The sequence below is a fragment of the Camellia sinensis genome, chromosome 6 (assembly GCF_055761805.1).
Source record: "Camellia sinensis isolate YWXY chromosome 6, ASM5576180v1, whole genome shotgun sequence".
NCBI classification, from domain to species: Eukaryota; Viridiplantae; Streptophyta; class Magnoliopsida; order Ericales; family Theaceae; genus Camellia; species Camellia sinensis.
The window spans coordinates 68,786,926-68,801,898 of NC_138966.1; the positions used below are offsets into that span (position 1 = coordinate 68,786,926).

Genomic DNA, 14,973 nt, shown 5'->3' on the forward strand with positions numbered 1-14,973 from the left:
TAATTAGTTCCTAGAACAAAATAGAGAACGATGAAGAAGGACGAAGAAAGTTAGAGAGAAACATTCTTCTTGAGAGCAACAAGAGAAAGTTAGAGAAACAAAAGAGAAATAGGAAGAAAATTAAAGGGAAATCAAATTCATTCGTTTGGACTTGAGAATTGAACACTTGGTGGTTTCAAAAACCTTAAATAAGGTGTTTAAGCTAAACCAAGATCGTTAAGCTTATATTACATTGAAAATTCTCCTTCTTAGAGTGTAAAGATGGTTAGTTTATTCACCCCAAAAAAAAGATGGTTAGTTTGAGCTAAACTTGGCCACTTAAGCTAATGAAACCATTAGTGGCCTATGCTAATTAGTTCCTAGAATAAAATAGAGAAGGATGTAGAAGGACGAAGAAAGTAAGGGAGAAACTTTCTTCTTCAGAGCTAAAAAAGACAGTTATAGAAATAAAAGAGAATTATGAATAAAATCGAAGGGAATTCAAATTCATGCTTGTGGACTTAAGAATTCAACACTTTTTTGGGTGAATAATTAACCTTGAATCTGGTTCATAAGTTAAACTCAAATCGTTAAGCTACAATTACACAGAAAATTCTCTTTCCTAGAGGCTGTTCAAGGTTAGTTTGAGTTAAACTTCCCACTTAAGCTAATGAATCAGTTGGTGACCTAAGTTAATTAGTTCCTTGTACAAAATAGAGAAGGATGGAGAATGACGGAGAAGGTTAGAGAGAAACATTCTTCACGAGAGCTAGAAGGGAAAGTTAGATGAAAGAAAAGAGAAATTGGAAGAAAATCAAAAGGAATTCAAATTCACCCTTTTGCACTTGAGAATTGAACACTTAGGTGACTTTGAAAACCTTAAATAAGGTGCTTAAGTTAAAACTAATATCTTTAAGCCCCAGTTAATCCAGAAATTCTCGTTCTTAGAGGCTAAAGAAGGTTAGTTTGAGTTAAACAGGGCCACTTAAGCTTACTACAGAAACAATTAGTTGTCTAAGTTAATTAGTGCCTAAAACCAAATGGAGGATGGAGAAGGATGGAAAAAGTTAGATAGAAACTTTCTTCTTGAGAGCTAGAAGAGAAAGTTACAAAAAAATATAAAAAAAATAAATGAAGAGTAGAAAATCAAATGGAATTCAAATTCATCCTTATGGACTTGAGAGTTCAACACTTGGGTGAGTGAGAAGGATTGAATGAGGTGCTTAAGTTAAACTAATATCGTTAAGCTACAATTTACTCAGAAAATTCTCTTTCCTAGAAGCTATTGAAGGTTAGTTTGAGTTAAACTTCCCAACTAAGCTAATGAATCAGCTGGTGACCTAACCTAGTTAGTTGCTAGAACAAAATAGAGAAGTACGGACATGGACGAAGAAGGTCAGATAGAAACATTCTTCATGAGAGCTAGAAGACAAAGTTAGAGAAAAGAAAGAGAAATAGGAAGAAAAATCAAAGGGAATTCAAATTCATCCTTTTGGACTTGAGAATTGAACACTTTGGTGATTTAGAAAACCTTAAATGTTGTGGTTATATTAAATAGAGAAAGATGTAGAAGGACAGAGAAAGCTAGAGAGAAACGTTCCTCTTGAGATCTTGAAGAGAAAGTTAGAGAAAAGAAGGAGAAATAGGAAGGGAATTCGAATTCATCCTTTTGTGCCTGAGATTTGAACACTTAAGTAATTTAGAAAACCTTAAATGAGGTGCTTATGTTAAACTAATATCGTTAAGCTACAGTTACTGAGAAAATTATTTTTCCTAAACGCTGAGCAAGGGTAGTTTGAGTTAAACTTCCCACCTAAGCTAATGAATCATTTAGTGGCCTAAGCTAATTACTTCATAGAACAAAATAGAGAAGGATGGACAAGGACAGAGAAGGTTATCGTGGAACATTCTTCATGAGAGCTAGAAAATAAAGTCCGAGAAAAGAAAGAGAAATAGGATGAAAATCAAAGGGAATTCAAATTCATCATTTTTGACTTGAGAATTGAACACTTTGGTGATTTAGAACACATTAAACAATGTGCTTAAGTTAAACTAATGTCATTAAGCTCCAGTTAATCCGAAAATTCTCGTTCTTACCTAAGCTAATGAAGCAATTAGTGGCCTAAGCTAATTAGTTCCTAGAACAAAATAGGGAAGGATGGAGAAGTATGGAGAAAGTTAGAGAGAAACATTCTTCTTGAGAGCAGGAAGAGAAACTTGGGGAAAGGAAAGAGATATAGGAAAAAAATAAAAGGGAATTGAAGTTCATCCTTTTGGACTTTAGAATTGAACACTTGGGTGTTTAAGAAGACCTTAAATAAGGTGCTTAGGTTGAACTAATATCATTAAGCTACGATCACTCATAAAATTCTCGTTCCTAGCGGCTATGCAAGGCTAGCTTGAGTTAAACTTTGCCACTTAAGCTAATGAAACAATTAGTGGCCTAGGCTAATTAGTTCCTAGAACAAAATAGAGAACGATGAAGAAGGACGAAGAAAGTTAGAGAGAAACATTCTTCTTGAGAGCAACAAGAGAAAGTTAGAGAAACAAAAGAGAAATAGGAAGAAAATTAAAGGGAAATCAAATTCATTCGTTTGGACTTGAGAATTGAACACTTGGTGGTTTCGAAAACCTTAAATAAGGTGTTTAAGCTAAACCAAGATCGTTAAGCTTATATTACATTGAAAATTCTCCTTCTTAGAGTGTAAAGATGGTTAGTTTATTCACCCCAAAAAAAAGATGGTTAGTTTGAGCTAAACTTGGCCACTTAAGCTAATGAAACCATTAGTGGCCTATGCTAATTAGTTCCTAGAATAAAATAGAGAAGGATGTAGAAGGACGAAGAAAGTAAGGGAGAAACTTTCTTCTTCAGAGCTAAAAAAGACAGTTATAGAAATAAAAGAGAATTATGAATAAAATCGAAGGGAATTCAAATTCATGCTTGTGGACTTAAGAATTCAACACTTTTTTGGGTGAATAATTAACCTTGAATCTGGTTCATAAGTTAAACTCAAATCGTTAAGCTACAATTACACAGAAAATTCTCTTTCCTAGAGGCTGTTCAAGGTTAGTTTGAGTTAAACTTCCCACTTAAGCTAATGAATCAGTTGGTGACCTAAGTTAATTAGTTCCTTGTACAAAATAGAGAAGGATGGAGAATGACGGAGAAGGTTAGAGAGAAACATTCTTCACGAGAGCTAGAAGGGAAAGTTAGATGAAAGAAAAGAGAAATTGGAAGAAAATCAAAAGGAATTCAAATTCACCCTTTTGCACTTGAGAATTGAACACTTAGGTGACTTTGAAAACCTTAAATAAGGTGCTTAAGTTAAAACTAATATCTTTAAGCCCCAGTTAATCCAGAAATTCTCGTTCTTAGAGGCTAAAGAAGGTTAGTTTGAGTTAAACAGGGCCACTTAAGCTTACTACAGAAACAATTAGTTGTCTAAGTTAATTAGTGCCTAAAACCAAATGGAGGATGGAGAAGGATGGAAAAAGTTAGATAGAAACTTTCTTCTTGAGAGCTAGAAGAGAAAGTTACAAAAAAATATAAAAAAAATAAATGAAGAGTAGAAAATCAAATGGAATTCAAATTCATCCTTATGGACTTGAGAGTTCAACACTTGGGTGAGTGAGAAGGATTGAATGAGGTGCTTAAGTTAAACTAATATCGTTAAGCTACAATTTACTCAGAAAATTCTCTTTCCTAGAAGCTATTGAAGGTTAGTTTGAGTTAAACTTCCCAACTAAGCTAATGAATCAGCTGGTGACCTAACCTAGTTAGTTGCTAGAACAAAATAGAGAAGTACGGACATGGACGAAGAAGGTCAGATAGAAACATTCTTCATGAGAGCTAGAAGACAAAGTTAGAGAAAAGAAAGAGAAATAGGAAGAAAAATCAAAGGGAATTCAAATTCATCCTTTTGGACTTGAGAATTGAACACTTTGGTGATTTAGAAAACCTTAAATGTTGTGGTTATATTAAATAGAGAAAGATGTAGAAGGACAGAGAAAGCTAGAGAGAAACGTTCCTCTTGAGATCTTGAAGAGAAAGTTAGAGAAAAGAAGGAGAAATAGGAAGGGAATTCGAATTCATCCTTTTGTGCCTGAGATTTTTTTTTTTTTTTGGGTGAATAAGACATAAATAAAACAGCAAGATATACAAAGATACAAGGGGCATGCCCCAGGACCTACAGAGCTATACAAATAGGCAAAAACCACGAAGAACAAGACAAAAGGAACCATACACACAATGTTCAAAACCTATCTCGAAGAGAAATAGAAGACGAACATAAGTGAAGGAGCTAAAAGACAAAACAACCTGGAACAGCCATACATCAACAAAGGCTGCCAAAATTCAAAACAGACAACAAAGACATCAAATCCGCAGAGGAGGCCGAAAGGGAATAAGCCAAAGGCCTAAGATGTGCAGAGAAGTTATCTGCTGTATGTACCCAACATCTAAAACTATGGTAAACCCAACTATATTCTCTAGTACATCCCACTAGAGTAGGCCAAAATGAGTATGATTTAAATAGTTACAAACAGTAAATTAAAACAGCTTCTGAACATTCAGCAATTTTGGAAGGCGCATAGAGCAGCCATACCCATTGATTTGGAATTTCACACGACAGCTTTTAGATGACTAATCCCGAGAGTTTCCACTGCAGCTTTAAATGACAAATCCCTAAGGTAGAACAACCCATAGATTTAACAGGCCCCGAGATTTTCCACTGCATTTGCGTGTGCAGGCTAAACATAATAGAATGACCTGCCAATGAGTAACAGAAGATAGAAATCATGAGAATTAAGTAACCAAGTCAGAAGTAGATTCTCTCAATTTTGATCTCACTTCACTCGACCCACAGTATTGAATCTCACCACACTCGGATCTGCAGTAAAGATACAATATATTTAGTGGTTAGCTTGTAAAACATATAGATTCTAAAGTCACTCAACCCACAGAATTAAGTAACCAAGTCAGAAGTAGATTCTCTCAAATTTTGATCTCACTACACTCGACCCACAGTATTGAATCTCACCACACTCGGATAAAGCTTCCTTAATCTGCAGTAAAGATACACTATATATAGTGGTTAGCTTGTAAAACATATAGATTCTAAGTTCACTCAACCCACAGATTTCGAGGAACTAGTGACTATATGTCTCACCACACTCGACCCACAAATAGTATTCATCTTCAAGAGATCACACCTACACATTTAACAGCTAGTTAGATAAACACTCCATGTTAGACTCACATCCACTCAACCCACAATATACTGAACTCACATCACTCCGTGGTCCTCCCACCATTGTAGAGATGGGGCTTCAGAATGGATCTAGGGAGGTTCCATTGATCAAGGAACCAATCATCACCTGTTGCAATAGGAATGTTGCTAACAGATAACATTCTATTTCTTACCATAAGTACAATAGATTTGATGATAACCTCTACAGGTTTATATTCTTTGTTAAAAACTCTATTGTTTCTTTCAAGCCAAATATGATATACAGTTGTGAGAAAAGAAAGTCTAGTGATGATGGATTTCATGGACTTACCTTTGCTCTCTCTGTCGACAATAATAACAGTCTCAGGCCAAGAGACCTGCTGCCATTGCACATTACACTTACCTTGCATGACATGCCAAATTCTGGATGTGAAACTACACTCGAAGAAGAGGTGTGGATGGCTTTCAGTTAAATCAAGACAAAATGGGCATGTAGGACTAGAAGGGATTCCAAATAATTGGAGTCTATCACTAGTATTCAGCCTGCCATAGATAGCCAGCCAAACAATGAAGCTAACTTTGGGCTGCATGGCCCCAGACAAGGTTATACCAAGGCACCGAATCTTGCTTGTATCTCCACAGATCCCAAGCAGACTTAATTGTGAAGGCACCATCAGGGTTGAGAGCCCAGATAGTGGTATCCCTCTCCAAGGGGTTAGGAGGGCAATTGTTGGGGATTTGGGAAGTTAATTCCCTGAGATCCCAGGAGTTGGGAAAAGGCCAATGCCAAGAGTTCCCAACTATAATTTTACTGACTTTGGACTCCCCATTTAAGCCAGAGTCATACATGATTCTGTCACCATATCTTTCCCAGATAGGGCCAAGGTGGTGCCAATTGTCATACCACAAGAAGGTGTTCTGGCCATCACCAATCCTATGTTTAATAAGAGGGTGAATTGCTGGCCTGAGAGAAAGGATTTTCCTCCAAACCCAAGAAGGGTCATTAGGAGTTTTAATTTTCCAGAAGCATTTACCCTTTATGAGATAGATTTTGACCCATTGGCACCACATAGACTTTTCCCCTCCAGAGAACAAAAACCATACATGTTTAGCAATGGCAGCCTTGTTCCAAACCTCCATAGATTTGAACCCCAGGCCACCCTCTTTCTTAGGGACACAGACTTTATCCCAAGCAATCTTCGCACTATGCTTACGAAGATCAGTACCAGACCATAGGAAAGCTCTAAGGAGGCTCTCAATCTCCTTAATAACTTTCTTAGGTAAGATGAATAGAGATGACCAATAAACTTGCATAGAGAATAAGATGGTTTGGATGAGCTGGGCCCTACCCGCATAAGATAAAAGTTTATTGGTCCAGCTACTAATCCTCTTAGTGATCCTCTCAACCAGAAGTTTACAGTCAGTGGCTTTCAACTTAGTGGTAATGAGAGGCACTCCAAGGTATTTGACGGGGAGCATACCCTCAGAGAAAGTAGCAATGTGAAGGATACTGGCCCTTAACTCCTCAGAGCAGCCAGAGAAATAGATATTACTCTTGCTAGGATTCGGGGTGAGGCCAGAAAGAGCACTAAACTCATTCAATCCTTCCATAATCAAACGAACAGTGTTAGTATCACCCTTACTAAAAATCATAAGGTCATCAGCAAAGCAAAGGTTAACAATTTTGGTTTTCTCACATCTCCAATGAAATTTGAATAGAGGATTCTTAGACTTTTCCTCCATAATTCTAGCCAAAATCTCCATAGCTAAGACGAACAGATAAGGAGACAGAGGATCTCCTTGCCTTAGTCCTCTAGCACCTTTGAAATAGCCATGAAGGCTACCATTAATACATATGGAAAAGGATGGACTAGTTATGCAAGCTTTGATCCAGGTGATCACAATTTGAGGAAAGCCCATAGCAGTAAGAATGTCAATGATAAACTCCCATTTGACAGTGTCATAGGCTTTCATTATATCAACTTTCATGGTACATTTAGGAACAGGGGAGTTCCTATGATAGCCTCTCATGATTTCCTGAGATAAGAAAATGTTATCCGAGATTCTCCTACCTTGCACGAAGGCAGATTGAACAGGATCAATGAGGTTAGGAAGAACCCCTTTAATTCTGTTGGCTATAATTTTAGCAATACATTTATAAATTGTATTACAGCAGGAGATTGGCCTATAGTCACCAACTTTTACCGGATTAGGAACTTTCGGAATGAGCACAATTGTAGTGTTGTTGATTTCAGACAGAAGTTTCCCAGATTCAAAGAAGGCTCTTATGGCCTGGGTTATGTCTTTACCAACAATACTCCACGTGCTTTTAAAGAAACCAGCTGAATAACCATCAGGGCCAGGGGCCTTATTGGTTTTCAGGGACCAAAAAACATCCTTGATTTCCTTATCAGAAACAGGACTGGCCATCTTAATAGCTTGGTCGTGAGTGACCCTAGCTTTAATCAGATCATGAACTCTCGTGGTGCCTCTATGATTGTTCTGTGATGGAGTGCCAAAAAGTTTAGAAAAATAATCAATAAAAGCCCCTTGGGTTTCCTCAGAATTAGTTGAAACCCTCCCATCCTCCATCTCAACATTGAGAATTTTCCCTCTATTGATGTTACTCTTCACAGACCTAAAGAAGAACCTGCTATTCTTATCACCCAGACCAAGCCATTGGACTCTAGATTTTTGATGAGCCAATTTCTCCTCCACAGCACTAAGATCCACATATTTTTTAAACAAGTTCCTCTCAAGGAGCTGAAAAGAGCTATTGCAAGGATCTTTGTCAAGTTTCCATTGGATGGAATCAAGCTCAGCTTTAGAGGCCAAAACTCGAGTTGAAATGTCACTAAACTCTTTCTTATTTAAGGATTTAAGGATAGGTTTAAGGCTGCGGAGTTTCTGACAGATTCTAAACATAGGGACGCCTCTAATATACTGATTCCAGTCCTGGGCCACTTTGGGAAGAAAATCCTTATGCTCAGCCCAGAAATCAAAATATTTAAAGGGTTTTTTGAAGGATTGGGCCTTACCAGAGACACTGACAACAACTGGCGTGTGATCGGAGATACTAGAAGGGAGAAACATAGCATTAGAGACAGGGAATTGGTCAATCCAAGACTCATTGACCAAAACTCTATCAATCTTAGTGGCAATGTAATCCCCCCTAGTCCTCTTATTCGCCCAAGTAAATTGACAACCACCATATGAAAGGTCAACAAGCTCAGCATTGAGAATGTAAGAATTAAAAACCTCTTTCTCACTGTTCCACAGGAGAGACCCCCCAAACTTTTCATAACTGTATCTGATGGCATTGAAATCACCAAGAAAGGTTAGGGGGCATCAGAATAAAGGTTGGAAAGACTGAGCATTTGGTCAAGAAACTTTTTCCGCAAAATACTACAATTCTCGGCATAGACAAAACAGGTTTTGAAAATCTTGGCTTGAGATAGGTCATTTATTTCACAGAGCATATGCTGGTCAGACAAATTAACCAAGGTGACATCACAAAAAGTTGGGTCCCAAAGCACACAAATTCTACCAGGTTTATTAGGTTGAGAGTTAGTCAAAAAAGACCAGTTGCTCATGCAAGATGAGAAAACATTGTTTTCATTTATAGCTTTTATTTTGGTCTCCAAAATACCCATGACCTTAATTTCTTCTTTAATCAAAAAGTTTCTCATTTCTTTATGCCTAGAGGAGTCATTGAACCCTCTAATATTCCAAGAAGCTATTTTAAAAGACATGGATAACAAAAAGTAGTAACTCTCAACCCAGGATAACAGAGGTTACCTTTTTTTCTTCTTCTGGCTTTTTCCCTTGCCAGAAGATTTGCTGGTGGTAGAACTTGCAAGATATGCATCAGGAGTGGCTCGTGGACTGTTCACATCAGTTTTCAGATTCTCCACTTTCTCCAGAAGTTTCGTTTCCCCTGGGAGGGCTAGCTTGGTAATATCCAGCAGGTGTTGTTTGATCTTTGCTAGTCCATCCTCAGTGTTTGTAGCATCTGCATGTGTAATGGTGTTTTTATCAAGGGTTGTAGCCTGCTTCTCCGAGCTTGTAATAATAACCATATCAGTGGGTGAATTATTTTCAGACAGATCTTGACAGGTATTCTGAGAAGGATTTGCTGCCTCTTCTTCAGAACTACTAGCCAACTTGCCTTCCATATCTTCCTCAATTGGATCTTGATTACCCACTTTCCTTTTACCCTTGGCCAGAACAGTGCTCCACCCTGGATCTGGGTTGTTCTCTGTTTCTTTCTGGAGGTTCACTAGTTTAGCCACTTGGGTCGTAACACACTTATTAGTGTCATGCCCAAAAACCAAACAGTGTTCACATTTTGTGGGGAGACCCTGATACTCCACCTGAATTATCACTTGCTCTTCTCCACATTTAACTGGAAATGATGGAGGTTGTTTGGCACTTGCATCCACTTCCACACAGATACGGGCAAAGGCTACTCTAGTTCCTTTCACTGTAAGGTGATCAGTGAAGAGGGGGGTTCCAACTGCACTAGCTATTCTACTCAGCCCATCGCTATCCCAGTATTCCAACGGAATATTGAAGAATTTGACCCACACAGGGACTTTCTGTATTTTATCCTTTGTCAGTCTCATCATCCTAGTCCATTTTTTGAGAATAAGGTGGAATCCTCCTATATACCACGGTCCCCCCTCAAGGACCTCACTGCAACAGTTGGGACTTTCAAATATGAAGAAAATGAAACCCTCTCCATTCGCCAAAACCTCCTTAAGGCCTTTGTTCTTCCACAGACTAAAAGCTGTATTCCTCATATAATTGAAAGCAACCCCCTTGTCGATAAAATACCCTACTAAGCAAGAGTCCCATTTTTCCAACGGGTGTGGTCTAGGGGGGAGATCTACACTGATAAAATCATTATTAACTGAAGGAGGGATATACCTCAGCGGAAGACATGAACGATCCGGATTTGCAGCTACTTCAGCCCATGATTTCGATGTTCCAGAATCCATCCCTTGCCCTCTGCCTCCTCCTTGGCCTCTTCCGCCCCGGCCTCCTCTGTAGCTTGTACCCCCTCCTCTACTCTTAGGATCGTAGTGATCACCCTCATCTAGGGTTTTTGGTTCATTAGGACCTTCTGGGTTGAACGATGGATCTGGTTGGAGGGTCTGAGCTTTCCTACCATCGACCCTAGATCTCGCGATCTCCAAGCTATCAGGAATGTTCCTAAAAGTTTCATCTTCCTTTTCCATCTCTATAGCCCATCTAGGGCTTGGGTTAGATACAGCTGGTGATTTGGGCTCCGACTCTCTCGGTTCAGGGTTCTTCATCCTTTGCAGGCGATCGGCAATCATTTGAAGATCCATAGTTTGAGAAGGATCGGCTTGAATGTTAGGGTTCGTGGTTTGGTTGTTTCTGGCTGTGTCGCTCAGATCTTTCATGATTTGGGTATTTGGGATATTTCTGGTTTCAACACTTCGAGCCCTAACCGGACTCCTCACTGCAGGCTCATTAAATGTTGGATTGATGGAGTTAAGATCGGACATCGAGAATTCAATGAGGGATTGAAACCCTAGAAAACGAAAGGTTTTCTAGAGAGATGTCAGAGCTTCTCTCTCTAAGATTTGAACACTTAAGTAATTTGAACACTTAAGTAATTTAGAAAACCTTAAATGAGGTGCTTATGTTAAACTAATATCGTTAAGCTACAGTTACTGAGAAAATTATTTTTCCTAAACGCTGAGCAAGGGTAGTTTGAGTTAAACTTCCCACCTAAGCTAATGAATCATTTAGTGGCCTAAGCTAATTACTTCATAGAACAAAATAGAGAAGGATGGACAAGGACAGAGAAGGTTATCGTGGAACATTCTTCATGAGAGCTAGAAAATAAAGTCCGAGAAAAGAAAGAGAAATAGGATGAAAATCAAAGGGAATTCAAATTCATCATTTTTGACTTGAGAATTGAACACTTTGGTGATTTAGAACACATTAAACAATGTGCTTAAGTTAAACTAATGTCATTAAGCTCCAGTTAATCCGAAAATTCTCGTTCTTACCTAAGCTAATGAAGCAATTAGTGGCCTAAGCTAATTAGTTCCTAGAACAAAATAGGGAAGGATGGAGAAGTATGGAGAAAGTTAGAGAGAAACATTCTTCTTGAGAGCGGGAAGAGAAACTTGGGGAAAGGAAAGAGATATAGGAAAAAAATCAAAGGGAATTGAAGTTCATCCTTTTGGACTTTAGAATTGAACACTTGGGTGTTTAAGAAGACCTTAAATAAGGTGCTTAGGTTGAACTAATATCATTAAGCTACGATCACTCATAAAATTCTCGTTCCTAGCGGCTATGCAAGGCTAGCTTGAGTTAAACTTTGCCACTTAAGCTAATGAAACAATTAGTGGCCTAGGCTAATTAGTTCCTAGAACAAAATAGAGAACGATGAAGAAGGACGAAGAAAGTTAGAGAGAAACATTCTTCTTGAGAGCAACAAGAGAAAGTTAGAGAAACAAAAGAGAAATAGGAAGAAAATTAAAGGGAAATCAAATTCATTCGTTTGGACTTGAGAATTGAACACTTGGTGGTTTCGAAAACCTTAAATAAGGTGTTTAAGCTAAACCAAGATCGTTAAGCTTATATTACATTGAAAATTCTCCTTCTTAGAGTGTAAAGATGGTAGCAAAAAAAAGATGGTTAGTTTGAGCTAAACTTGGCCACTTAAGCTAATGAAACCATTAGTGGCCTATGCTAATTAGTTCCTAGAATAAAATAGAGAAGGATGTAGAAGGACGAAGAAAGTAAGGGAGAAACTTTCTTCTTCAGAGCTAAAAAAGACAGTTATAGAAATAAAAGAGAATTATGAATAAAATCGAAGGGAATTCAAATTCATGCTTGTGGACTTAAGAATTCAACACTTTTTTGGGTGAATAATTAACCTTGAATCTGGTTCATAAGTTAAACTCAAATCGTTAAGCTACAATTACACAGAAAATTCTCTTTCCTAGAGGCTGTTCAAGGTTAGTTTGAGTTAAACTTCCCACTTAAGCTAATGAATCAGTTGGTGACCTAAGTTAATTAGTTCCTTGTACAAAATAGAGAAGGATGGAGAATGACGGAGAAGGTTAGAGAGAAACATTCTTCACGAGAGCTAGAAGGGAAAGTTAGATGAAAGAAAAGAGAAATTGGAAGAAAATCAAAAGGAATTCAAATTCACCCTTTTGCACTTGAGAATTGAACACTTAGGTGACTTTGAAAACCTTAAATAAGGTGCTTAAGTTAAAACTAATATCTTTAAGCCCCAGTTAATCCAGAAATTCTCGTTCTTAGAGGCTAAAGAAGGTTAGTTTGAGTTAAACAGGGCCACTTAAGCTTACTACAGAAACAATTAGTTGTCTAAGTTAATTAGTGCCTAAAACCAAATGGAGGATGGAGAAGGATGGAAAAAGTTAGATAGAAACTTTCTTCTTGAGAGCTAGAAGAGAAAGTTACAAAAAAATATAAAAAAAATAAATGAAGAGTAGAAAATCAAATGGAATTCAAATTCATCCTTATGGACTTGAGAGTTCAACACTTGGGTGAGTGAGAAGGATTGAATGAGGTGCTTAAGTTAAACTAATATCGTTAAGCTACAATTTACTCAGAAAATTCTCTTTCCTAGAAGCTATTCAAGGTTAGTTTGAGTTAAACTTCCCAACTAAGCTAATGAATCAGCTGGTGACCTAACCTAGTTAGTTGCTAGAACAAAATAGAGAAGTACGGACATGGACGAAGAAGGTCAGATAGAAACATTCTTCATGAGAGCTAGAAGACAAAGTTAGAGAAAAGAAAGAGAAATAGGAAGAAAAATCAAAGGGAATTCAAATTCATCCTTTTGGACTTGAGAATTGAACACTTTGGTGATTTAGAAAACCTTAAATGTTGTGGTTATATTAAATAGAGAAAGATGTAGAAGGACAGAGAAAGCTAGAGAGAAACGTTCCTCTTGAGATCTTGAAGAGAAAGTTAGAGAAAAGAAGGAGAAATAGGAAGGGAATTCGAATTCATCCTTTTGTGCCTGAGATTTGAACACTTAAGTAATTTAGAAAACCTTAAATGAGGTGCTTATGTTAAACTAATATCGTTAAGCTACAGTTACTGAGAAAATTATTTTTCCTAAACGCTGAGCAAGGGTAGTTTGAGTTAAACTTCCCACCTAAGCTAATGAATCATTTAGTGGCCTAAGCTAATTACTTCATAGAACAAAATAGAGAAGGATGGACAAGGACAGAGAAGGTTATCGTGGAACATTCTTCATGAGAGCTAGAAAATAAAGTCCGAGAAAAGAAAGAGAAATAGGATGAAAATCAAAGGGAATTCAAATTCATCATTTTTGACTTGAGAATTGAACACTTTGGTGATTTAGAACACATTAAACAATGTGCTTAAGTTAAACTAATGTCATTAAGCTCCAGTTAATCCGAAAATTCTCGTTCTTACCTAAGCTAATGAAGCAATTAGTGGCCTAAGCTAATTAGTTCCTAGAACAAAATAGGGAAGGATGGAGAAGTATGGAGAAAGTTAGAGAGAAACATTCTTCTTGAGAGCAGGAAGAGAAACTTGGGGAAAGGAAAGAGATATAGGAAAAAAATAAAAGGGAATTGAAGTTCATCCTTTTGGACTTTAGAATTGAACACTTGGGTGTTTAAGAAGACCTTAAATAAGGTGCTTAGGTTGAACTAATATCATTAAGCTACGATCACTCATAAAATTCTCGTTCCTAGCGGCTATGCAAGGCTAGCTTGAGTTAAACTTTGCCACTTAAGCTAATGAAACAATTAGTGGCCTAGGCTAATTAGTTCCTAGAACAAAATAGAGAACGATGAAGAAGGACGAAGAAAGTTAGAGAGAAACATTCTTCTTGAGAGCAACAAGAGAAAGTTAGAGAAACAAAAGAGAAATAGGAAGAAAATTAAAGGGAAATCAAATTCATTCGTTTGGACTTGAGAATTGAACACTTGGTGGTTTCGAAAACCTTAAATAAGGTGTTTAAGCTAAACCAAGATCGTTAAGCTTATATTACATTGAAAATTCTCCTTCTTAGAGTGTAAAGATGGTAGCAAAAAAAAGATGGTTAGTTTGAGCTAAACTTGGCCACTTAAGCTAATGAAACCATTAGTGGCCTATGCTAATTAGTTCCTAGAATAAAATAGAGAAGGATGTAGAAGGACGAAGAAAGTAAGGGAGAAACTTTCTTCTTCAGAGCTAAAAAAGACAGTTATAGAAATAAAAGAGAATTATGAATAAAATCGAAGGGAATTCAAATTCATGCTTGTGGACTTAAGAATTCAACACTTTTTTGGGTGAATAATTAACCTTGAATCTGGTTCATAAGTTAAACTCAAATCGTTAAGCTACAATTACACAGAAAATTCTCTTTCCTAGAGGCTGTTCAAGGTTAGTTTGAGTTAAACTTCCCACTTAAGCTAATGAATCAGTTGGTGACCTAAGTTAATTAGTTCCTTGTACAAAATAGAGAAGGATGGAGAATGACGGAGAAGGTTAGAGAGAAACATTCTTCACGAGAGCTAGAAGGGAAAGTTAGATGAAAGAAAAGAGAAATTGGAAGAAAATCAAAAGGAATTCAAATTCACCCTTTTGCACTTGAGAATTGAACACTTAGGTGACTTTGAAAACCTTAAATAAGGTGCTTAAGTTAAAACTAATATCTTTAAGCCCCAGTTAATCCAGAAATTCTCGTTCTTAGAGGCTAAAGAAGGTTAGTTTGAGTTAAACAGGGCCACTT

At 37.3% G+C, this 14,973-nt stretch overlaps 1 protein-coding gene across 1 annotated transcript; it reads right to left on the bottom strand.

Annotated features, from left to right (window-relative positions):
- Positions 1-5,269: 5,269 nt before the first annotated feature.
- Positions 5,270-10,741, bottom strand: LOC145793350 (uncharacterized). Its single transcript, XM_082876160.1, has 4 exons — positions 9,006-10,741; positions 5,818-8,517; positions 5,539-5,750; positions 5,270-5,355 (listed from the first exon to the last, which is right to left on the bottom strand). Exons 1-4 carry the CDS (start codon positions 10,739-10,741, stop codon positions 5,270-5,272), a joined length of 4,734 nt encoding a protein of 1,577 aa, XP_082732286.1.
- Between the last annotated feature and the right edge of the window lie 4,232 nt (positions 10,742-14,973).